The sequence below is a fragment of the Thermobia domestica genome, chromosome 9 (genome assembly GCF_964235325.1).
Source record: "Thermobia domestica chromosome 9, izTheDome1.hap1.1, whole genome shotgun sequence".
Taxonomy (NCBI): Eukaryota; Metazoa; Arthropoda; class Insecta; order Zygentoma; family Lepismatidae; genus Thermobia; species Thermobia domestica.
In genome coordinates this window covers 34198250-34224355 of record NC_137462.1, presented here as the reverse complement: position 1 = coordinate 34224355, position 26106 = coordinate 34198250, and the positions used below count along the sequence as shown (strand labels likewise).

At 36.2% G+C, this 26106-nt stretch overlaps 1 protein-coding gene across 1 annotated transcript in view; it reads left to right on the top strand.

The window, feature by feature from the left end:
• LOC145694543 (sin3 histone deacetylase corepressor complex component SDS3) overlaps positions 1 to 23242 on the top strand; it is a 29464-nt gene extending 6222 nt beyond the window's left edge. The window contains exons 2-8 of the mRNA XM_081770859.1: positions 1949 to 2009; positions 3222 to 3335; positions 8632 to 8833; positions 14211 to 14388; positions 17878 to 17977; positions 21026 to 21110; positions 22926 to 23242. Of these exons, the coding sequence (XP_081626985.1) occupies positions 1949 to 2009; positions 3222 to 3335; positions 8632 to 8833; positions 14211 to 14388; positions 17878 to 17977; positions 21026 to 21110; positions 22926 to 23021 (836 nt within the window). The 3' untranslated portion in view covers positions 23022 to 23242. The remainder of the gene's footprint in view (positions 1 to 1948; positions 2010 to 3221; positions 3336 to 8631; positions 8834 to 14210; positions 14389 to 17877; positions 17978 to 21025; positions 21111 to 22925) is intronic.
• The last annotated feature ends 2864 nt before the right edge of the window (positions 23243 to 26106 follow it).

The window sequence follows — 26106 nt, the reverse complement described above, 5'->3', positions numbered from 1 at the left end:
ATTATTTAGTAATATTTTAAAATATGACCTAATTTCCATAATTGACATACTGATTGGGTGAGATCGTAGGGAAAATTATTAGCTAATATATTTTGTAATTTGCTTAGTATTCTTACGAGATTCATAGATATTAATGTGATCTTTGCAAAATTTTCGTTGATGTTTGTTTCCTATCGAAAGCGCATAATATTTATGTTCCAATTGTACAGTCGCGAGTAACAATATAATATGGTTACTCCATTCAAATGAGTGCACTAAGTTTCATTCTCTTAGCAAAGGCTTTTGGGTAAAGTAGCAATTGATCCAATGTAGTCTTTTGTACTTGTCTAACAAGGAGAAAGCAGACTTTGGTAAATGAACTTCGTAGCTATTCTTTTGCAAGGTGATAGTGCACATCTAAAGTGTTCATATTACAAACTGGGAGAGCGCAATGGCCTAATATAGTAGAGAAAAAGCGTTTTAAAGTTTTCGACTCGTCGTATATGTCGTACTTTGCGCAAATTTGTAAGGTAACGGCGTGGCAGAATCAGTAGGATCTGGGACTCACGTGTAAAGGGTCCCGGGTTCGGTTCCCGCTGGAGTCAACTTTTTTTTTATTTTGCTTCAACTAATGAAGTAGCCACTTGTAGCTACAAGTAAAATGTTAATTCACCATGTTTATAATGACTTAAAACAATAGAAATATTCAAATCAGTTGTAAAATCTTCCAATGTTCCATGTTAACTAGCAACGAAATGTAATTTATTTCGTAAATATATTGATAACACGAGTTATATTATGGTTACCACAGTCATTGTTTTAAAAAATGTTCTTGACGCTTCGTCTCTACATCTGTTGACAATGTGTATTACAAGCACTGGCGCAAATGGCACGGGGGAAGGGGGATGTCCCCTCCAATCTTGGAACTGATGGACTGTCTCCCCAGTAATCCGATTTGAAATGTGTTTTTGTGGGGGGAGAATTGTGATGATTTGTGTCCGGTTGCCACAAAGGAAAATGAGATGAAATTGATATTCCCCCAGAATAAGCCTCAAATATACCCGCCTCCCAATCTTGAAGACAACTCTGCTCCCCTGATCCTCCACAGCATTGTTTTTTTAACTTCATAAATATTTTGAACATAGCTTTAAAAAAATATGGGAACGGTCTTACCCGTCCTCCCCCCCAATGTTGGAGACAGATTTTCGCCCTTTATTACAAGGGGGAAATCTCCTTTGGTTATAGTAATATCCAGTATTACTTAAGGGGATTTCCTTCTCATCTTCCTTGTAATTCTCACACGAAGCATCAAGAACATATTTTTTAAACAACGACTGTGGTAACCATAATATAACTCGTGATACCAGCATATTTACGAAATAGATTACATTTCGTTACTAGTTAACATGAAACATTGAAATATTTTACAACTGATTTGAATATTTCTATTGTTTTAATTCATTAAAAAACATATAGTGAATTAACATTTTACTTGTAGCAACAAATGGCTACTTTATTGGTTGAAGCTAAAACCAAAGGAAATTGACTCCAGCGAGAATCAAACGCGGGACCCTTTGCACGTGAGTCACAGATGCTACTGATTCTGCCATGCCGTCACTTGATAAATTTGCACAACGTACGACAAATGCGTTGAGTCGAAAACTTTAAGACGCTTTTTCTCTGCTATATTAGGCCATTGCGCTACCCCAGTTTGTGGTATGAACACTTTAAATGTGCACTATCACCTTGCAAAAGATGGCTCCGAAGTTCATTTACCAAACTCTGCTTTCTCCTTGTAAAATTAAAGCCACGACCTTACGCAGATTAAATCAGATAGTTTTGACTGCTTGACAGCTATCTAAGTTGACTAACACTGAGTTTATCCATAACTTAAGTTGTCATTGGAATTTGGTTTTCTATCTTCTTTTAAGAAGTTCCACAAGAGTAGTAATAATTTATTTCATTTCAGATACTGAAGAAGCGAGTGAAACAGACATGGGAAAGACAGAATACACCGAAATTAAGGAACAGTAAGTGGATTCAGTTACTCAGGGAGAATTTATTGATTGATTTTCGCGTTTTGTCCTTATGCAACACCAGGGACGCCCGAAGAAAATTGTTTGGTGGTTTGCTATATTACGTATTCACTTTCGTGAGCGAGCTCCTCTCTCCCCCCCCCCCTTCGGGCGTCTATGTGCAACACCGAGATTGTAAAAAAAAAAAAAAAAAAAAAAAAAAGAACATACTTACTACTTACATGCGCTCTGAATCGCGCCAGAACTCTAATCAATGCAGTTAGTAGGTGTTAGTAGGTTAGTCGGTGTCTTCGCTCGGATAGATTTGATTCAAGTTGACGTACGATCAGTTATATTCAAATATCTTCATTGCGAAGGATTACAACAAACATAGGCGCCTATTTCGAATCTCCATTACTCATGATACTAAAACAGTTAACTAAAGAGCTGGAAAGAGGTATATATGAGGCGTTCCGACTAGTAAGGGTGAACTCAACAAATTCTGATTTCCTGAAAATATACTCTGAAGAATCAAAACAATGGTCCATTTATTTTGAAACTGCATTTTCTAAGGATAAGAGAAGCAACTCCCACAAACCATACACATAGACTTGACAACTGACTGTCACAGAGTAGTTTGGTATGACTACTCAAAGACCTCAAGTGTAAATTTCGGGGAGTTCCATAACGTAGGTTCAGATTGTACGTAATTTTTGTTGATCTCGCTCTTATTACCTGGAATTCATGTAATGGATTCAAAGGTAGAGTCAAAGTAGGTAATGCTTTTTATTTAATTCTGTTTCATTTGATGAGCTTCCGTGTAATCTAATGTAAGAGTAGCTGGTGATTTTCATGATACAATTGATAAATTACTTGAATTAACAATGAACTCGGGTTTAGAAATCCAGAAATAACCCTAGCAGATTGACCACATAACATCAATAAAAATATCTAGACGGCCATAATGTTGGCGTTGATGCCAGGAAATTTAATTCTTAGTATTCGCATTTTGGGAGGTTTACTCTAAGTATATGATTCTGTTAAATTACGTGAGCCACTTAGCATCATAGTAGGACAGTTGAGGAGCTACTTGAACTTAGAAATAGCGAAATGTAGATCACAAAGCAATGCATTGTCCAGTTAAACGTAGGCAACCTGGCTGATCCATTATTTATTTCAATTTTGTTCGTTATCTAAACTAATTCCTTCCTTTAAAATGTGTTTCAGAATGTACCAAGATAAGTTAGCTAGTCTTAAGAAACAGCTTCAACAGTTGAGAGATGGTACACACCCTGAGTACAATAAAAAGTTGAAAAAACTTGAAATAGCTAAGCGTGAAAGGTAAGAGCTTATTATCATTTATACATTAACAGTAAATAAAAGTTCTCATACATTTAATATAAGTGAATATTACAGATTATGTTTAGTTACTACCCCACAATACTTTCAGGAAGTTCTTTATCAGGAGGTCTCGAATAGACCGTATAAGATTATGATGATACTATGCATACCCATTCGACTTTTGCTCCATACGATAACTCTTGAACGAAAGGGAATTTTTGAATCATGTTTTTTGCAATAGACAGCTAGAGAGATTATCTCAGCCGAATTCGTTAATGCAGTCAATCCGATAACATTTTGACTGGTAACGATGACATCTCGGCTGAGTTCGTTAAATACAGTTAATCCGTTAATATTTTCACGGCTAACGGCGACTATTTATATTCCATACATGGAAATTTGTGCCGAGGTTAGGACTTTTTGAAGATGAAAGGTAGCATATCTAATGAGGTTAAAATTTATTATCTACCCGTTTCTTTCTCATGTCAAAAATGCTTGCTCGTCTGTCTCTTCACAGTTCTATACTATGCTTCCTGCCTTTGTTGCTTTCTCTTCGTAATTTATTATTCAACTTCGTGGACACTCTTTTTCCTTCCTTGTTTCTATCATCTTTCTTCCGTAAATATTGCTTCAGTAATCCACAACTTCTTTGCGTTACGCAAATTATGGTACTTTGGTTATTTTTCGTACCTCTTCTGAAGTGGCAGATTTCTCTTGGAGTTTTCAACGAATCTATTTTTCGTTTCTCAACTTTCCAACATCTAATTTTATCTTCGCTACATTTTTTTCAAATATCAACTTTGGTCAGCACAAAATTACGGTCTGAGAAGATGTTTGCCCCAGGTATTTTTTTTTTTTTAAGCCATGACCATTCTGTATACTAGTTTTTCTTACGTGATTTTTTAAATTACAGAAGCTGTTCCATATATGTTTGCCCAAACGCCATTCCTTCCTTCCATGCGCAGATTAATCTCGTTTGACTTTGGTTAGGCGCGTATGTTAGAGGGTGTGTGTGTTTTGCTGGGCCGAAAATCCCGCCAAAACTGAGCTGATTTCAAGTGGAGTACGTTGTATAACTTCTCGAACTACTTTTTTTTAGTTGGGTGGAAAATGTCGCTAAAACTGAGTTTCTTTGGGGAGAGTTATGTTGTAGTCCTTTACGACGCAAAATTTAGTGTTTCAATGATCAGGAAGCAGTGTAAGAGCATGAATTGTGACATTAGCTTGACTCTAATCCAGAATGTATTCGGGAAGTATAAGGATTCCATGGCCCCAATATTCGCTTCTCCAACAAAGGGGACGAAAACACGACCGTGTACATAAGCCACCATCAGCACGCAGGCGAAACTTCGCAGAATAGCAATGCAAGAGAATCTCTCCACCCAAAAACAGAGGACAAGTCATGTAAATATGTCTATTCATGGCTTTGGATTGATTATTTTAACAAAAGAGACACTGACCAAAGCTTAAAACCCACTTTATTTTAAATTATAATTTGTAACTGTTTTGGATATCTAGCATATCCTTCTTCACACACTATCGAAAATAAATGAAAATACAGACATATATATAAATATTGTTATGACAAAGTTTAAATTATTTAACCGTCATATATATAGTCATTATTATGAAAAAATTTAAATTCTTTTAACAGACATATGTATAGTTATTGTTGTACTTTTTTATTTTTATTTATTTATTTATATTTATTATTATTATTATTATTATTATTATTATTATTATTATTATTATTATTATTATTTTCTTCCTATTTACTGAGGCCTTCAGCCAATCCCATAAGTCTTTGTTTTCACTTTCCAACTAATCACGTTCCTTCATTTTTGGTTCTTATAAGGGTCTTTTTTTATTTATTTTCTTTTTCTCTATGCTATTCAAACTTCCTTGCCATAATTCATTAATAGGTAAGCCCCCTGTCCAGTTCATCAGTTTATCTCTTCCTACCTTCTTTATCCAATCTGCTTCTTTCCACTTCCTTATTATCATTCTTTTCTCCATCTCCAATACTTCCGTCTTATCCCAATTAATTCCGGGATTCGTCTCCTTAACATGTTTGTATATGGCATTGGTATCTTTCTTCCTTCTAACATCATCTTCATGTTGTTTTATCCTTTCTTTCATTCTCTTTCCTGTCTCTCCTATATATGACATATCGCAGTCCTCACACCATACCCTATAGATGACTCCTTCTTCCTCTTCATTAATCTTTTTAGTTCCTTTTCTATTCTTCTTCTTTATTGATCTTAATAAAGTTTCTCCACTCTTTCTATAAGTTCTGACCCCTCCTTTCTTCAATAAATTCTTCAGTTTCTCCGTTTCCTCTCCCATACTTTCTATGCCATGCCATTTTCCACTCTCATCCTCTTCATTCTTCTTTCTCCCTCTCTTCCTCTTCCTGCGTTCTTCTTCCTTCTCTAACTCTTTCTTGCTGTAACCGTTCTTCTCTAACTGTCTGTAGAATTTCTGTATGCTCTCCTTCCTTCCTTCCTCTTCGTCCTCCAGCATTTCTATTCTTCTTATATTTGTTATGAAATTTCTCTTTGTACTCCTATCCACGTCGCTCCTCTCATGGCAGTACACTCCCGCTGAGCATTAATTTAAACTTTGTCATAACAATATTTATATATATGTCTGTATTTTCATTTATTTTCGATAGTGTCTGAAGAAGGATATGCTAGATATCCAAAACAGTTACAAATTATAATTTAAAATAAAGTGGGTTTTAAGCTTTGGTCAGTGTCTCGTTTGTTAAAGTAAATATGTCGTTGGGAACTATCAGCCGCACCTTGCGCCAACGACTGAATCTTGGAAAGATATTCAAGGCTAATGGTTATCACTTTACCGATGCCCACCGACGGAAGCGCAGTGAAATATTCGGAAGCTGTACGAAGCGGCATCTGGTAAAACTTGGAGGTATATCGCTACATTAGATGAAGCGTACTTTTACTTTTCCGACTGCAGTAAACCAAGAGCCAGACAAAGGCGCAAAGCGATTTATAAAGTGGGCCCGAACATCCAAAAAGGCTTTCGTGAAAGGGTTCGTGGTGGTTGTCGGTTACTGTCTGTGAGGTAGACTGAAGATTTTGTTTGTAAAGAGAAACTACAAAACCAACTCGCAGTACTACCAGAAAGAGAAGCTACCAGAATATATGGAAACGAAGTCAACATAGTCCGCATCTATCAAGGCAAAACTTCATTACACACCTCAATATCATCCCTCGCATTCTACCAGGATATGAAGGAGGCTACTGGAATATAGGCCATATCTTTCAGCAAGATACCCGTGAAGTCTCCAGATGCAAGTCCAATGACTATTGTGGATTTGGACTGCTTAAAGGGACTTGAGCATAAGACGTGTGATAATTGACTATAAGTGGAATCTGGAAAGCTGAGAAAGCGGAATAGAACAAGATCCCGTCGTAGTTCTGAAACGGAGCCTTCTGCAGTGGAAAATACAATTGCAGGCCGTCCTTCATAACCAGAGGAGACACCTTGAGCACTGCCACACTTGAATCCATGGATTTTCGTAAATATTTGGTAAATACATTTTGTCACAAATACGCGGAACAGATTCTGTATCACATTTGCACTCAATTATAGTAATGCGAAAAACAGTATTGGAATAACAGAGAAATCTTCAACTGCCAGGACTTGAACCACGACCACTGACTTGGAGGGAAGATATCTTATCAGTTAACCTACCTGTTACAGCCAGTTTTTTCTTTATTATTGTATTCTTGAAGTCCCAACCGACCAACTGCCAGTTATTCGTTGAAGTAATTAGTCTATAACAGCTAATTGAATGATAAATAAGTTTTATTTTTTTTTAAACTTCCCATTTATATTTATAGCATGTTACTTGAATGTCTTTCCTCAGGATATTTAATAAGCTAAATTGTCAGAAAGTTGAAAATTAAATATTGTTGATCGTCTTCATCACTACTGGAATCATATGATAGTCAGTATTTTGTCCAATTAATCCATAGTTTATTTGAATTTGAATAACATATAGTCCAACCGGAATGACTTGATCTGTTGATTCAATCAGGAGCGGACCAAGGCAAAATTTTCACCCGGGTATTGGACCCGACTATTTGGAGCTCCCCTAGTCCTAACCTATATTTTACATTTTATTACAGTGATTTTAATATTTTAAACCCATTTTTCAAAAAGAAAAATTAATACTCAAATACATGATATAGATATATTTAGTACTTAAAATATACGTTATTGTTATTATGTACCGATATGTATAAACGAAAACAATATCGAACAGCATTTATTGAATACTACTAATGGTGACCTGATTACTGCTATAGTGTAAATTGTTTTGTTATATCAATAACATCAGGAATCATTCTGCAATATATCCAGCTATGTAACAATCTAGTCTAATAACATGAAATACCAAAAAATACATTTCACGTATGTTGAACGTGTTTTACGCACAGCAACGTAAACAAGCCTTTTTATGTGGTTCCTAGTACTTGAAATCTGTAGCATTCATAAAACGTATCTCATGAATTTGTACAAAAGCTTAAGTTTCGTAAATTGATCCTAGACACTACTTTCAACAAAGGCTGACAGTTTGGCGCGGCGGTGTCGTTTCTAAGTAATCAAAAGTAAGTGCTGTGTATACTGTTCCCCCTCGACTACCACGTTGAAAAGAATAACATATATAAAATCCAATAACATTCATTGCCTGGGAAAAGTTCACAAAGAACCTGGTCCGCTATAAACAATACCAACTCCTCCTCCACTCTTTTTTCTACATGCCATGTCTCCATTTGTCGATACAGCCCCTAGCACTATGAAACTCTCTTCTTCCATAGTGGAATGGAAATAGATGATGTAATTGACGCTACTTTACGAGAATGTAAACCAAAAAGATCAGTAGAAAACATGTTATAAAATTTACTTTTTGAGGCTTGTTTTGGCGTCTTCCTGACTGGCACCCCGGGCGGTCGCCCGGGTTGCCCAGTCCTTAGTTCGCCCCTGGATTTAATTGCTGAAATTTCATGGTATGTTAAAACATATAATATTGTATAAGTTCTTTATGTAATATTTTATTTAGAATATATCTTTTCCAGCTAAATTATCTTTTCTAGTTTCTCTATCCTGCTGATTTGTTTAATAATATTTTTATAATCAATTCCGAGCTCTGACTGCTATCAAATCATTATGGTCTGACTAGAATTTTCGTATTTTCTGAAGAGTGTTCAGAATTCTTAACACCTACCATTGATTATTTCTAATGAATAGAATGACTAATTTTCAGATCCCGATTAAATGCGATTTGGCGGGATTATGAGATCGAGTGCGTGGAGCGAGATTATATTAACGAAAAGAAGGCAGCGGCCAAAGAGTTTGAGGAGAAGAAGATTGAGTTAAGGGAGAATCTCATCGCTGAACTGGAGGAGAAAAGGAAGATCATCGAAGCTGAAAGACATACAATGGAACTCACAGGAGATTCCATGGAAGTAAGCAACTTTTTACAATTTTTAAGAATTTTCACTTTTGTTATTATTATTATTATTATTATTATTATTATTATTGTTATTACCAGGGCCCGGATTTTGTTGACCTAAAATTTTCTAAAAAGTGACCTATAAAATGACACTAACATTCCTGAAAAATGATCCTAAAATTCACAAAAATTGACCTTAAAACTTGCGTTTTTTTAAAACGTTTATTTCGTTAAACATTGACATTTTTTGTATATCTATTGGATTTTAATTACCATTTCTTATTCATTTCCGAAAGTTTTGTTTCAGTTAGTTGCAGTCTATTGATCAGTCGTCCATTGTACGGCATTGTACGTACTAAAAGCGTCTATTCACTTCCGAATTGAAACTAGGAAGTACACTTTAAGAATAGAGGTTTGCAAGTGTAGACTGTATATATGAGAATAATAGATAAAACCCCGTTTAAAATCTTTGTACTTGTTCTAATCCATTTTTAGTTACTCACGTGATCACATTTTCTGTGGTCAATAATCCAAAACCATCTGTTTGGCCACCTACGAACTCCTACCCCCTACTCAACCAGCTAAAGCATAGTGTTCATTAGCTTTTTAGGAATGCAGTTTTTCCACTCCAATAGTCAGGAAGCAGGAAAAGAGGTACCTTCGTATTTTTCAAATCCGTAAACAAGATTTCCTTATGTAGAAGGAAAAGACTAAATTGACCATAAGTGACCTAAAAGTTACCTTAAAATATTAAAAAAATGACCTGAAACTTCAAAACGGAAAAAGTGACCAAAAGTTGACCTTAACTTAAAACAATATATTAGAACCTTGAGTTGAAAGATAACGTTTTTATTTGAAGTTGCCTTGTCCTATGCGTAAGAGAAAAAAGTTGACTTGTCAACAAGATCCGGGCCCTGGTTATTACATAGGTTGGATAAAAAGTAGTGGCAACACTATCCACGTCAAGGGTTCAGCACTACAAGAATTCCGTATCTAATAAGGAAATATGAGGCGATGAAGTGTGGTAAGTGGTAACTACCCTGTGTTATTTAGTCAAAAGCAGCAGTGTCGTAGGGTTAAGTAGTGTATCGTCGAACCAATTTTAGGAAATTTACCGGGTGAATGGGATAATTTATTTTGCTTTTTTGAGGAAGAGTAAGTGAAAGTCAGGTGAGGAGAATAGTTGGAAGTTAAGAAAATGGTTGCTGTTTTGATGTTGTAAGCGGCACCGTATGTGAAGGCCGAAGGGACTATTTGGCGGAGAGGTACACTTGCTATGATTTGCTGGTGGGAAAGGCAGTGTCGAAAGGGTGCGTAAATGACAAGATTGGAATATATCGTGTTTAAGTTTTATCGAGTTATACTAAAATTAACGAGCGTCAGTTGTTGAAATTGTGTGAAAGGCATATCTACTAAACAGGCGACAGTTTGTCGTAAGTGTAGAAACGAATTGTGACTACAGAAAAGAACATCTAACCTAATTAGTACCTTTTTATACTTTTTCAGATAACATTTAGTATCTCCCCGAAAGAAGTACAACATATAACCCATGTATTTTATGCCAATGAAGTGTTTTTCCATTACCATCGTTTATGCGTGTGCCCACCATCGCGGACGCGCCTGCTTCTATGGACTAACTCCCTTTCTACTGCTCGGATTCTTGCCTTGACTCGGTTAGATAGCATTCGTGCTTTTCAGTGGCCACCTAGCACAAGTTGGTTTGTGTTTTAATACCAAATGTCCACACTGTATTTTGACCAATAATCACTACCAAGTGAGTCAGGGTCACAACCTAGTAATTTGGGGAGGGGGGTACCAAATAATATATATTTTCTTTTCATCTGGTCCGGCGATAAATGGAAGCACCATAACGTATGTTTCGGAAGACGAGCAACGTGTGTGGATCAAGATTGAAGTGGTGCATGGGCGCAGTATACAACAATGTTTTCAGTAACTTCGTGACGAATTTTTGAGCAAAATGAAGAAACCACTTCACGGGAGGCACTGTGACACAAGAAAAGCTTCATCCATGCCATATGGCGGTCCCTGCTTAACATCAATAAAGATTGGCTCGCAGACGGTGTACGACGCCTTCTACACGTGTAGCAGAGGGCAACAGAGATGGGAATCGGGTATATTGAAAGAATTTAACGTGTTCTTCTGTGCATAAACCCAGGTACAAATTATAACAATGTTGCCATTATCTTTTATCGACACCTTGCATTAGTACTAGTTACTTCAAACTTGCTAAGAGTACTGACTAGGCTAAATTACAAGTACCTCAGGAAATTGTGACTGATTACGAGTGCTAACTATGTTTTCAAAATTTAAAAAAAAAAAAAAAAAAAAAAAAAGTAATTGATGCCAGTCACAATATGTGGATGAAACATGACGTAAAAAACGTGACTTATCGCATGCCTTATGTTTGTCTTTTTAAGTGGATGTTTCTCTCTGCGCAGGTATTCTGCAGCATAGTTTTTTTTTTATTTATTTATTTGCTGCGTCACTGGATGCTTTCCTGTTACACCTCCTATGAGCTCCTTCATGGCTATATGGTTAACGTATGCGTCTTTAGAGCAGGAGACCCGGGTTCGATTCGCAGCCGGAGCTCATCTGGCTTGGATCCATTGTAAAGCTGTAGGTCTTCGTTTAAGTAACCTTGCTGCTAAACGGGACGCTAAACTCCAAATCGAATAGAAATTTACATCTCCAATTGTGGTTTTAGCTTTCCTATAAAATACAATTTTACACAGTGTATTCCGTAGCTTGATATCAGTTGTTAATTATCACCTCTTAATTGTCACTGTAATTTTAACAGTCTACTTACTGTTTCATGAAAGAACTATTTGTTCGAATGGAATTCATTTGTGTGCAAATAATTCGAACAAGTAGTTCTTTCATAAAATATCGTGAAGACTGTTAAAATTACAGTGACAATTAACAGGTGATAATTAATAACCAAAATGAAGCTACGGAATACACTATGTACAATTGTGTTTTATAGGAAAGCTAAAACCACAATTGGAGACGCAAAGATAAGGATCTGGTGACGCAGAAAAAAAAAATAGTGCTGAAGATGTTCCCCTACGAAGATGGAAATATCCAATTAATGGAACAAAACTGAGGCACAAAGTAAGTCATGTTTCATATGAATATGTGCCCTGTGGTCCCGCGTGACGTAGTCGCTAACGCTCTCGCCTTTGGTGCGAGTGGATCCGGGTTCAATTCCCAGTGGAGACACTCGGTCGAAAAAGTGTAAAAGCTTTTTCAGGTCAGCAATCCCAAGTGAGGTTTTCCTGGGTTTTCCTCATTCACACCAGGCAAATGCCGGGATGGTACTAACATACACGTCCCAGGCCGCCTTCTTCCCTCTCCAATCCTTTCTTTCTTCCCTTTCCTCGGATAGTGTGCTCGCCGAGGGGCTCATCCCTCATACGTGACAGGCTAACATGGCCATAGATGCTGAAAACCCAGAAATCTAATTCCTAATATGTGCCCTGTAGCTAAAATCAATAGAAGTATGACGTACTTCCGGCATTATTTGTTTGTGGCGGGTTCTAAAGAAATGTACTGCATGTGGAACGTACAATGTCTGTGTTTTGCATTGACGTATGAACACTATAATGAAAGAAAGAATTTAATTTTTGTCTGAATTTCCGAGACAGTAAACTTTAAGAAATAAATAGATCAAAGGTAAGAAAACTAATAAAATGAGTTCCATGGAAATTATGTGAATTTTATATCGGACTGTGCTTCTTTACCTAATTGTCATATTGTTTGGAACCGAAAATGCAACTTTTGGAACTTTACAGTAGCGATTAAGCCACTGACGAGGTCCGCGGTAATTCAGTGGTAGAGCATTCATCTCTGGTACATGGGGTCCTTGGTTCGATCCCAGCTCGCGCTAAGTGAACTTCGTGGTGGACAAACACCGTAGGCGTGGGTTTTCTTGGGATTCTCCCACTTTCTTCATTCCACCATTTCATTCATTTCTCATTGTCACCGTCTTCTTTAGCCTAGCCGGCATAATCGTGGGACGTAAAACATAAAGATTTCATTTTTCTCACCGACTATGCCACTGACATCTTAGAAGATAGCCATTGTCTTCACACCTTTCTTGAGCTGGTAACAAAGATATTCTATACGTTCTTAGCTCTGGAGAGACAGTCATTACTATGAACGTGTTTCAGATCTTCGTATATGTATGTTGCACTTTTCCCCATTTTGTATTAAAATTTATCACATCACATTTTACAAGGTGCACTCACACACTTCTGTTTCGGCTGATATTGTTCTAAAATTTGCAGCATTTTTTAATTAGATGTTCTGCTCGCTAGACAATACACTGTAGTAATCCACTCTATTAACGAGTTCCTCTCAATGACTTTGGCATTTGTGAATCATTTTATCAAGTCCAGTAAAAGAAAGATTACGTAATATCTAAGACGTCGTGTTCATATTTTTGATAGGTCAATATGTTGTTTATATCATACTTGGAGAGAATGTTTCATTGAAGTTTTACTGTATTTAGTATGAGTACATTACTCTGTGCAGATCATACCACTCTGTTCTGAATTCGGGGGAGAGGCGGTGGCTTAGTGGTAGAGCGTTAACCTCCGGTGCTCGAGGTCCCTGGTTCGATCCTAGCTCGCGCCGTGTGGACTTTGTGGTGGACAAACACCGTGCTCGTGGGTTTTCTCGAGGCTGTCCCGTTTCCTCCCACTTTCTTCATTCCACCATTTCACTCATCTCTCATTATCACTGTCACCTTTAGCGTAACCGGCATAACCGTGGGACGTAAAACTTAAAGATTTCATTTCATTTCTGTTCTGTTCTGGATTCCGCATTATTTAGTGTACTGCCGGGTTTAATGGTAGAAAACTAATGAATTGAACCTAGGAAGTCAGTTGAGACAAAGGATTACTGTTGGTTGAACCTCTGTACAACGCTTTATAATCCATAATGAAAGACACGTTATAACAACTACCAGAAGGACAAGTGAATGGCCCGATGTGGATAGGAGGAGAGGTATGTGCTGGAAATCTCTCTGAGTATGATATCACTTTCACCATAGGTCATTTGGTATATTTGTTATCAAGAGGGACATAAATGCGTGTGAAGAATGTAAACTTCATATGTTCTTTTAATTCAATCAAATGTTAGTTTAATTAGTGCATCCCTAATGCTCAGTGCTCTCGCATATATATCCTATGATGATCTCAAATAAACAGTATAGTTTGAAGGCGAAGTAGATCAACTTCTCAAAACTAATCCTTGATAAGGATTTATATTTGTCAGTAACTGTAAGCTGCATCTCGATAATTCATCGAAGAAAATTGAGATTAACATTCAAAAATATGTAAAAATTCATTTTATGATCTTAATTTTAGGTGAAACCGGTAATGACTCGTAAGCTGAGGCGACGTCCTAATGACCCAGTTCCTGTCCCAGAGAAAAGAAGAAAACCTCCTCCAGCACAGTTGAACTATTTATTGGATGAGAAAGAAATAGAAGAGGACCTAAAGATCTTAGCTAGGGGCAAAATCCTTCCTCCATTGAAAAAGCCAGGTGAGATTCTTTCGTGTATTTTGAAATATAACCTGTCTCATTAAGAACTGAAAACAATAGGCTTAATAGGTACATCTAATAACAAAAATAATAACAATAGTCATAGCTTTTCACGCATTATTTTTCAATCTACTCACGTATGTCTTTCAAGGCTGAAAGTTTATTTTACCTGTAAGTTTTCGAAATTGTGGTCGGACTAAAGTTAGTCTACTTCGGCGCACATATTAGTAACGTATTTTTCTTTCCACTGCCATTATATTTCTTCATTTAAAGCATAGGTTCTCAGCTTCTTATTCCTTGCGCCTTTCTTAACAAATCGTAGTACTCCATGTTCTCCTTGGTCTGGTACTGTACATACTTTTGGTGCAAGTGGTCCCTGGTTGAATTTCAGATAGGATGTATTAAATAATTACTCACCATCATCTCTTCACTCTATTCAGCACAATGTTTAAGGAGCTACATCAACCTTGTTAACATTCACCTATCCCTAGGTTGGAAACTACTGAAATTCTTCCAAGAGATTCTGTATTCTCAGTATGATTACAGACACGGAAGGAGCAATTTAATATTCTTATCCAAGACAGTTTTCTTTGTGTTAAGGCGGCAGACTACTAAATATTTTTCAAACGCTAACAATTTTTCTCTTGCCAGTTTTTCGTAAGTGAAAAGAGATAATGAAATGTAAATTATGACAATAATAGATAATGCTATTCTACACCGGATAATACGAATCGGAAGAATTTTCAGTGTTGCCATCTATAAAAATTACAGTGTGACCTGAATTTGAATTACCTAAAAGTCTAGGTTAAGGCAGCGACTAGAAAAATGAACTCAACGGTAATTGATGACCTATCATGTTGTCTTGGTTTCTTGTTAATTACTTTCTAAATAATATTTGTATATATTTTGTAATAGAGGAAAGTGTAATTTTAATAACTTTCTGTTTACTACAAAACAAATACAAATATTACTTAGCTTTTGTTAGGATTAGCTTTTGAAAAATATTTAGTAGTCTCCCCCCTTAAGTTCTTGTCCTTTTCTTCCAACTTGGTTCAAGCTATCTCCGCACATGATTCTATAGTAGATGACATTCCTTAGTATTTATGGCTTGTACCTATTAGTATTTGTATGAGATCTGCTATTAAGAGCAAAGAATTTTACATTGAACTTCCTTCTTCGATATTCATTTTAACTAGTATTTTGAAGCTACAAGCAATTAAATATTCGAAGAAATAAAGAAATAAAAATACTATTCATTTGTTAAAATATGCACTACTGTGCAACACACTTAATAATATAAGTAATTACTAATATTACTAATAATAATAAAGATTTTCCGTTGTATTCGAAGAATTAAAAATTCTTTTTAACTTTCAATTCTCACTGGCATCTTAATGAATGACTTATATTTAAGACTATTCATGGCTTTGGATTGATTATTTTAACAAAAGAGACACTGACCAAAGCTTAAAACCCACTTTATTTTAAATTATAATTTGTAACTGTTTCGGAATTTAAAATAAAGTGGGTTTTAAGCTTTGGTCAGTGTCTCTTTTGTTAAGACATATTTGCTACTAAAATGGTAACATGTGAAATTCCTCTGATATAACATAAAATCTCTATATGTGAGAATGTTTCAAAGTTGTAATTTTATAATTTTACGAAATATTGTGCAGCAAAAATAGTACAAACTATAAGCATTATGTTTTTTTGGCTTAATAGTATAGCGCCATTCACGTCTGGTACGGGGAGTCTGGGTACATCCATGCTATGTGAGTTCGTGATTGACAGCATCGTGTTTGTGGGTTTTCTCTGGGTTCTCCCATTTCTTCCTACATTATCATTCTACTAAGTATTTCATACTTATTCACGTTCATTATTCTTCCATCTCCTTTAGCTGACAGAACGTGTCAGACATAAAACTAGAAATTTCGTTTTATTTCATTTAGGGCATAATCTAGAGCAGTGGTTCCCAACCTTTTTTGAATGATGTCACACTTTACTGAGCGCCCATGACGTCGTGACACACCTGTTTACTTTTTCTGATAATTATTAGTGCAAGCCTATAAGTTTCTATATAGTACTGACTATGCAGTACTCAACATTGTTACTGTTACTGGAGGTGTTGACTTGTCTACTCTGTCTCAGAATTGATTTTAGCTTATTACTTAATGCGTAATGGTTTTTAAATTCTAAAATTTCGCGTCACGGTTGGGAATAAATGATCTAGGATTGAGTATATGAAACGCATGACACAAATACATCAAAACGTGGAAGAGTAAAATTAAAGAACAAGTACATAAAGTTACTAAATCTATGTTAGGACATTTGCAAATCTGTATGTAAATTTATGACAGCTGATAAATGATATATTTTGTTGAATTTCTAAGAATGAAAATGCGCAATATTGGCCACAACCTGTAATACTTGCAGTTATGGATGCGTTAAAATATCAAGTAATATTTTCGACAAAGCGGATACTTTCAAATATCTAGGATCAAAATTAACAGACCAAAACCATATTTACGAAGAAATTACATGTAAATGTCGACTAAAGCGGGGAATTTATGTTATTATTCAGTTCAAAATCTTTTGTCGTCGCGAATTCTGTCTAGGAATTTCAAGGTTAAAATACATAAAACGATAATTATGCCTGTTGTACTGTATAGTTGCGAAACATACTCGCATACTCTGAGGGAAGAACTTAAGTTGAAAGTATTTGAGAAGAATATTCGGACCCAAGAGGAACGGGGAATGAGGAATGGCGGAAACTTCATAACGAGAAACTACACAGTTTATACCGTTTACCAAACATTGTTAGGGTCATCAACCTAGGAGGGCAGGTCATATAGCTAGAATGGAAGAAAGTAGGAACGCTTTCAAAGTATTAACTGGAAGTCCAATCGGAAAAAGACCAATTAGGAAGACTTAAGCGCAGATGGGAGAACAATATTAGATAAATCTCGCAGAAATAGGAATGCAAAGTAGAAGCTGGATCCAGTTGGCTAATGATAGAAGTTAATGGAGAGTTTTTGTGAACGCGGCATTGAACTTCTGGGTTCTATAGGCCATAGAGTTAGTTGGTTAGGTCCAGCCATACCTCAGATCAGCAATACTTTCATTCTTGAGGATGGTCTTGTAATTCTTAGATCTGTTACGCTTGGACAAACCCAGTAACTATTAATTATGAACAAATACTTTAGTGCAGTGAGAAATATAGACAACTTTTATGTTGTCTTCAGTGTTGACCAATATCCTGAGATATTGGTAAGTCACTTCAATTAAGAGTTGGTACACTCCAGTCTAGAAACCCTTAAATAACGACGTATAAAGGTGATTCGTGATTACTTATCTCCAAGTTGAAAGTAAGTTCGTCATCTGACTGGATGAAGCACATTCTTTTTTGGAAATTTAGTTTATTTCCTTTCTTCGTTCTTTTATTTCACGTGTTTTTTCTAGTGTAGCTAATATATTATGTTTTTCTTCTAGCCTTAAGTCCCAGCACAGCTTCATTAACTCCTGCCTCTACCGATAACACGCTTCCAGACACAAGGATTGAGGATGGGAAACTGTTGTTCGAAAAAAGATGGTAAGTTATTTAATTGAATGGACTAAGTTTTGTATTAAAACTTACGTTTTGTCTCATAATTATTTAGTCAAATACAGCCTACTGAGACTACGAAAACAGGATTAAAAAGTATATCCGAGAACAATTTGCCAAAATTGAAGAGAATTTTACAGTGAACTTTGAAATTACTTCGTTCGTTGACTGTTTTGGAGCTTTTAGCACGATGCTAAATGAAACTTGCACTCACTGCTTAAATTGTTGTGGAATATGAGTTACCAGCGGTAATATTGAGAGTTAATTAAAAAAAAAAAATACATATTCCTGTTATGAAATTAATCACATACTACCTGGAGCATCCGAGTATTTGTACCATATAATGATTTACTCTAATGAAATAAACACAAGAAACGAAGTGTCTGTAACTCTGTCTTGATACATAACTTTTTGTGAATGGCATGGTGGATAATTGTTGGGATACTTGGAACCGGATGCTACATCTGTTGATTTATCGATACTTTTAATGTCTTAATTCCGCACAACACCGGTGGTGTTAACTTCAATGAAATCCACTTCGTATTTGATTTAGTTAGTGATATACAGTCCAGAGGCGGTCGCGCTGCATGTTGGTGGACTATGACATTCGCAGTGGAGTGTCCAATAGCAATTTCATGTTACTTTTTAACTATGCAGTAACAACTGAAGTATGCATCGGCGCCATTCGATTTTGCACAAAAAGGTTACTGTGCTAGCAGACACATAACGTACTGCTTCAATGGTGGAACTTTCACATTTTTGCGCTGCACATGCGCCGTAACGTTCCTTTTGCATTTGAAGCCTTTCAATCTTTGTATTCAGTCAGTATTCAGTTTACTCTTAAACTAGAGCGTCTGAATAACCGTATGATTGGCACTTGCACTTTCTGTACCTTGTCCTTAAATTCGATTCGTGTTCTTAGAATTCCACATTAAACTATAGATCCTTTGCTCATATAGATGGTTTTGAAGTTGTGAGTTTACTTCTGAGTTTGTGCCAATGACAAAGAACGAAAAGCTCAAAATGAGAAAAGATGGATTCATGCTGTATTTTGTGAGAAACGGTTTTAAGGCGTTCTTGTTTTAAAATTCACGACACCCGTCAAATGTAAATATTCTGTTCTTTACGGTGAATCCTACCACGTGAGAGCAATAGTTACATGTTGACTTTTTTAGGTATATAGGATTAGAATAAAGGAATAACAGTACAAATATAACATTATAACGAATTATGGCTAATCTTAATGATGAAGTTATATTCATAAGTACTTTAGAACAGCAGAATCTCCCAAATTGGTATTGAAGCATTTCTAATTTGCATACATTTTTTGTAATATCAGGCAAAATATCTTATACTTCTATGTGCGTGTGGTATTTTAGAGGGTAAGAGATGCTACATCTTTGATCGATCGTGTACTGTCACTATGATTTACCGAGAACAAATTAATGACATTTGATAAATAACTTTTTTTTTTTTTTTTTTTTAACACTCTTCCACAATATCCCTCAACTTTGCCATCACAGAAAGAAAAATACTGACTTCCAGTTTGCCAGATTAATGAATTGAAGGAAAGTCCTGCGCAGTGGCCTGTAGAATCTCCAAATTCTACTGACTATGGGTATACTTTAAAGGAAATAGTTAAGCCTAAGGGGGTTAATATTCTAGGATTAGGGGTAAAACGGGGACTGTAGCTCTGGAGCATTTACGTTTACCCTCGAAAGCAGTGACACCTTGTAGATCAGTTGTAGAGTTCTTGCTTCCATCGGAGTCGACAGCGACATTCTCACTGCTTTGCCGATGAGGATATAGATTTGAAAGAGGAAAATGTGCATCTTGTTCGGTGATTGAACCTGGGTTTCCAGCCTACCGACCCAGTGTATTAATCATTGCGTCTGGGGAAGAACTTTGTAGCGGCAATGGTCAGCACACCAATACTGATTTAAAACTATTTTTAGTATTTAAATCCCTGTCTTTTTACATCTTCTTCGGTGGTTATCGCTGCGTATTCAGATGGTATGGTGGTATAGTCAGATTGATTTGAATACCGTGTGGAAACATGGAGAAAATACATTAATAAATTTGAGGTGTCAATTAGATTGAACCATACGATGACGCATGACATATTCCCTATATTCGCCAGACTTTAACGAGTCACGCAACGGCATGGCATGATCGTAAGGAAGTGTTACAGATGGTACAGTCCTGTATAATTAAGTGCCAGGCTATAGTTATAGTACAAGTATGTTTTTTATAAAACTGTTTTTATACTAAAAATATCGTACTATATTTGAAAAAAATATTTTAACCTTTGGAATATACATTCAAAAGGGTCGCTGAGTTTCTCCAAGAGCAACAAATGTCAGTTGCGGCTCACACGTAGAGCACTTCGCTCAAGAAGGAGATGGGGGGACTGTAGTGTACAGGGTGTCTGTCGGTCACGAAAGTCATGAAAACGTCACGAAGTCAGAAAAGAGTCTTGAAAGTCAAGAAATTTGGCTTTTGGGTAACGATTTTTTCTTATCTGTACAAATATAAGTACAGACTGGATAATTTTGTTCTATAAAACGTCAAAATTCACCATCAAAAATGTCTGGTCGACTTTAGACGCTACCAAATAGTAAGCAAAAAACGCTTTTATCTCTTGCGTGAAAATTCGATCTAATTCGCACTCAGATTCGTTCTTGTGAATGCTACGAAATTTTATGGTTTGGCAAAGATAAGTCATGATATTTCATTTTGGAATTTTAGTAGACACCCTACTGTATTAGTTAATACATTGTTACGGTATACTAGAGATCTAGGTTCGATTTTCGCACGTTTCCAATCAATTCAATGTAATTTCACCTTAAAAAGGTAAAATTTGGTGTTAGAAATTCAATTATTTCCTTTTATCATATATTCGAAAGTTATAGGTTGTTTTCATTCTTTGTTTTACGTTTTTTGTTTGTTTGATCGTTTGTGTAGGGTCAATTGAATCATTCAAGGTAGTTGATTCTAAAGATTGTTAATGTTTTTTCCTTCTTTTGTTATTTGTAGGTTTCATAGAGGTCAACCAGTGTATATAGAAGGGAAAGATACTCCACGTTATGCAGCTGTAATATCGGCAATTGGAGCAGAAGCTGTAAGTAGCAAATAATAATAATAATAATAATATAAATTTTCCGTCAAACAAACCAAATCGGCATGAAGTTGTTGAAGCAAGATTGGTTGGCTTGATAATTGATTACATTCATTTATTAACTCACCATCTGTTAATTCTCACCTGAAAAACCGAAAGTTGAATCCAATATGGCGGATCCAAGATGGCGCCCGAGGTGGGTAACATGTGTCAGAGAAGCAGTACTTGATCCTATTTGTTTTGCATATGCCCACATCAGTGACCAGTTACATCTAAAGAAACTAAAAGCAATTTTGTGTCCAAGCGTTATAGTAGTGTATGATTGAATTCCGGATATAGGAAGGCACATAAATATGCAAATTACCGGTATGGGCCGCTAAAATTAGCACAATACACATTGGGCCGCGGAGAACTTTGAATTTCAATAAATTTTACACGAATCTCGAGTGGGATACTTCGCGAATGTACCTTGTTGGAGGCTGTTAAAATGGTTTTTGGGCATTATGACCCATCTGTAAATATTGATGGTCTGTTTCTCTTCAGCTTCTGTTTTTCCTCTCTATCCGGTTTGATCTGTGTCCTCTTTTTGATTCTGTCTGGGCAGTTTCTTCTCCACAACCAGAACATATATTTTTATCTTCTAATGAGTTTAGCGTACGTATCCAGAATTGCGAAGAATGATAAGATTTACCCGACTAATCAGAATTTACACTAAAGCTATATTTGCCTATATTTCATAAATTGTGTTAACAAATATGATCTAACTGTATATCAGAGGCTGTAGACGCTATTGTTGCAGAATTTCAAATTTTCCAATCCTAATTTCAATTATTTAACTTCAAATTATCGTGTGTCATATGTCTATCATGACTAGGAAATTTTGAAGAAGTTACGAAGATCGTTCGGAAAGTAACCTCCGATTGGTTAAAAAAAAGAAATACCAAAGTAAATAAGAAGAATTTGCTATACACATCTGAAAACTACTTCTTTACTCTATTTTCCAACATAGTTTCCATGAACATTCAAGCAGTTATTATATCTGTGCACTTGTTTAGAAATTCCATCAGCATAAAAATCCCTCTCCTGTGCCTTGAGCCAGCCGGTGACCGCATCTTCCAGCATGTGTCATAACTTCATATAACACAGTCCTGGAAGTTTGTGGAAATTCATCGGAAAGCTCCGAGATAGTGAAACGTCGATTTTCCCGAACATTTCCATCAATTTTCTGAACGAGTTCCTCAGTGACCACTGATGGCCTTTCACTCCTCTCTTCATGATGGATGTTTGTTTGTCCACTTTCAAATTAAAGAACCTATTTACGAACAACAACTACACTCATGACAGCACACGGCGTGACGACGACGCTCATACACGGCACAAAGTTCCCAATGAATAACTGCTGCCGAATATTGTTTTGCCGTAAGAAAGCGCATAACAGGTCGTACCTCGCACTTGACGGGGTTTTCTGTTGCAGTACACATTTTGAGGTGCTACACAAGTGGAACTAGTGATCAAACAACCTTCATTCTACCACGACTGGATTCAGACTGATCTGTCGCGCGCGTCTGTGCAAGGATGGTAGCGCTACTCTCACTACTTCACGCACGGTGACCAATCGGAGGTTAATTTCCGAACGCGCCTCGTACTTACAAGAATTTATAAAATCAATCTGAATTTTAGTGTTTCTTTAGGATTGGTCATTTGACTACTACTTCAGTATGTTCTCTGGTGACAAATTTCTTTAGTTCACATTTGTTCTACATGTTTGCTAATATGATTTTTAATTTTATTTATTTAATTATTACTATTCATTTGCAGATCTGGGTGAAAAAGACATTGGATAGTTCCAAACAAAGGATTCCACTATCGCTGCTATGTCGAGGGAAATATTCAGTGAGAAGAAGAGCGTCATAACACTGTATTCTGTCTCAAATATGAACTCGTTAATCATGTGAATATAAGAGAAGTATTTTTGGAAGAATGTTCTTGTTAGTTTTCTAAAATGATTAAATCGAACATGACTTATAAAATAAAAGTTTCATCCATACTGTGTGTATGCATTTATGTGCGAAATTCTTTTTCCTGGGCCTTATTGGGCTGAAACGAATTGTGATTTTTTTTTTTTTCAAAATTATATATATATATATATATATATATAGTTCTATTGCGTAACATTCCACTGTTCTGAGTGTACAGTCTTGTTCAAAATACCTATACATTGTTCGGCGTAAGCTCTAAACTGCGATAAACAAAGCCACGTGAAACTAAATCTCGCTGATTTGCTGTTGTCCTACCGACGCTTGTACTCCTCCGCAAAATAGTTCATGTGATTGCATTATTACTTTTACTATGAAGCTCCATATAAAACTGCTATATTATTATAAATGACAAAAATATAATACGGATTATCTAATAATACTGCAATCGAGTGTGGCTAATGAAACAATAGAAATAAACACTAAGCATGCGCAGTAATTATGGCGTCAACTCAACTGTGGACGGGTGTTCCGCTTTTAAAGTCTGAAAGATGACTGGCATGAATCCCGGTTCCGCGAGTGTTGTGGTGAAACACCAACAAGGCAAACCTGTACTCAATAAGCAAGCAACAATTGTTTACCAGCGAAATTCAAATATATATTTTTAAAATCTTTCGAGTTTTTCTTTCTTTTCTGCTGCTGCTGTAAGTATCTGGACAACACGAGACAGTATTGTCAAAATGCACGTGCATAATTTGCTCCTCCCCGTGGGGAGTGGGAGTGATACTTCACTAGCCAATCGTATTTGTGACAAGCGGAAGGATACAAATATTTTGTTTATCGGAGTTCAGAGCTTACGCTGAACAATGTATAGCTTTGGAACTTTAAAAGAGAATCCTCTTCTAACATCCATTTGTAGTATATTTTCAATCATTTTGGAGCGAAGTTGCATAGAGAACAGAGTATATATATCTTTTTAAAAAAATAAAAATGGTTATCCAGTGTTTTTGAACTTGACTGTACGTAGTATGTACGAGGAGCAGTCAAAAAATTCCCGGAATTCTGTTGTAGCTCTTTATCATCACAATATAAGTACATATTTATTTAATCGCCGTCTAAGTTGACACTTTCGGAACACATATACACACGTTCTACCGCTCCTGTGATTGGTGAAAACACCGACGAAAGGCTTGTTTTGGTATCTTCCGAAGTTCAGCCTTCGCATTAGTTGTGATCTCTTTTACGGTAGCGAATTGAAAAGGCCCATTTTTTTTAGCTTTGGGAAGAGCCAAACATTCGATGGTGCTAAACTGTTTTTAAGGCTATCAAACTCTGAATCAGATATTCCCCAATTTGCACATGAACTTGATGTTTGCGTGCTGTTCGATCTGTGAAATTGCACTAACTAAACACTACATACTCTTCCGCTTAGCAACACTATTCGTACACTGCGTTTTAAGACATGTTCAGACTTGTTAAATTAGAATTAGGCAACCAAGGGACTATATTGCACAAGATTCATTGTGATTGCACCACACATGTTAGAACTTCAACAACATTCCGGGCTGCCCTTAGTATGTACAATTATATACAGTGCATGAAAATTGAATATGTTATTAAATCGTAAGATTGTAGACTATCCACACCGTCTTGTTTTTTCTTCTCTCTCTCTTTTTTTTTTTTTTTCTCAAGATCATGGATAATAAGTTAGGACTAATTCTTTCCGAGAATTTTAAGCTTCCATTTTTTTTCTCTTCATGATTATTGTAGTGTCTAATATTCATGAATCTTAATTATTTTAAGTAATATTAAATTTGGGGAAACAAGATGGCGATGGACATCTTTACACCTGGGGTATCATGCTCCTTCAATTGTGCATTTGTGAATTCGTACATAATTTTAGATTTTGACAAAATTTAGTTTTTTTACAATTTTTTATATATTATTACATCTTTTTTTATATGTCCAGAGCCTCTAACCCCCAAGTAATTTTACAAATTGTGTGAAAACAAATCTACGTAGAACAGGCGAATTCGTCCATGTTGGAACGCGCCATTTTATACAAATCTACGTTTTCAAATACAATTAAAACAAATTTAGTGAAGCAGTCCATTGGGCTATAAGGCCAGGACTTTCTTTATAAATCTCCCAAAAGGGAGATAACTAAAACTAGAATGTTAAATGTTGAGTTGAGTTGATTTTAGTTTAGCGTCCCGTTCAGCAGCGAGGCTATATGAGACGTGGACCTACTGATTAACGTGGAATCCGAACCACCTGAGCTCCCGCCGGGAATCGAACCCGGGATAGAATGTTAAATGTGTATACATTAAAAGATACGAGGGGCACTCAAAAAGTTCTCGGAATACTGTTTTAATTTTTGGCATTTGTGATGCAATCTTGTACAGTATACTTCTTAGGTTGCATAATTATGAACTTGACAAGTGTTTACAGGTCATAACGGGCAGTGTACGAGTAGTGTATCTGAAACAAGAAGAGTGTAGTGATCAGTCGTTTCAATTTCACAGATGGAACAATTCGCAGACATCAAGTTCATGTGCCAATTGGGGAAAATCTGATTCAGAGAGTCAGATAGTCTTAAAAACAGTTTAGCGTCATCGGATGTTTGCCTCTTTCCATAGCTAAAAATGGGCCGTTTCCGTTTCGCGAACGTAGAAAAGGTCAAAACTAACGCAACGTCTGAACTTCGGAAGATACCAAAAGAAGACTTTGGAGGACTTTCCAGCAATCGCAGAAGCGGTGGAACAAGTATATGTGTGTGTGTGTTCCGAAGGTGCCAACTTTGACGGCGATTAATTAAATATTGCGGAATTCCGGGAACTTTTTGACCGCTCTTCGTTGAAATAATGAGTCATTTACAATAATTATGAAGAAGTAATAAAATTAACTCAGAAGTTTTAAATTCTTCGTCTATTTGAGCAAAGTAAAACAATAATCTCCCTTATAAATCAATGAACTACGAGAAAGCTAAAATGGCGGTAGTCTACAAACGCAAAACTGTATTA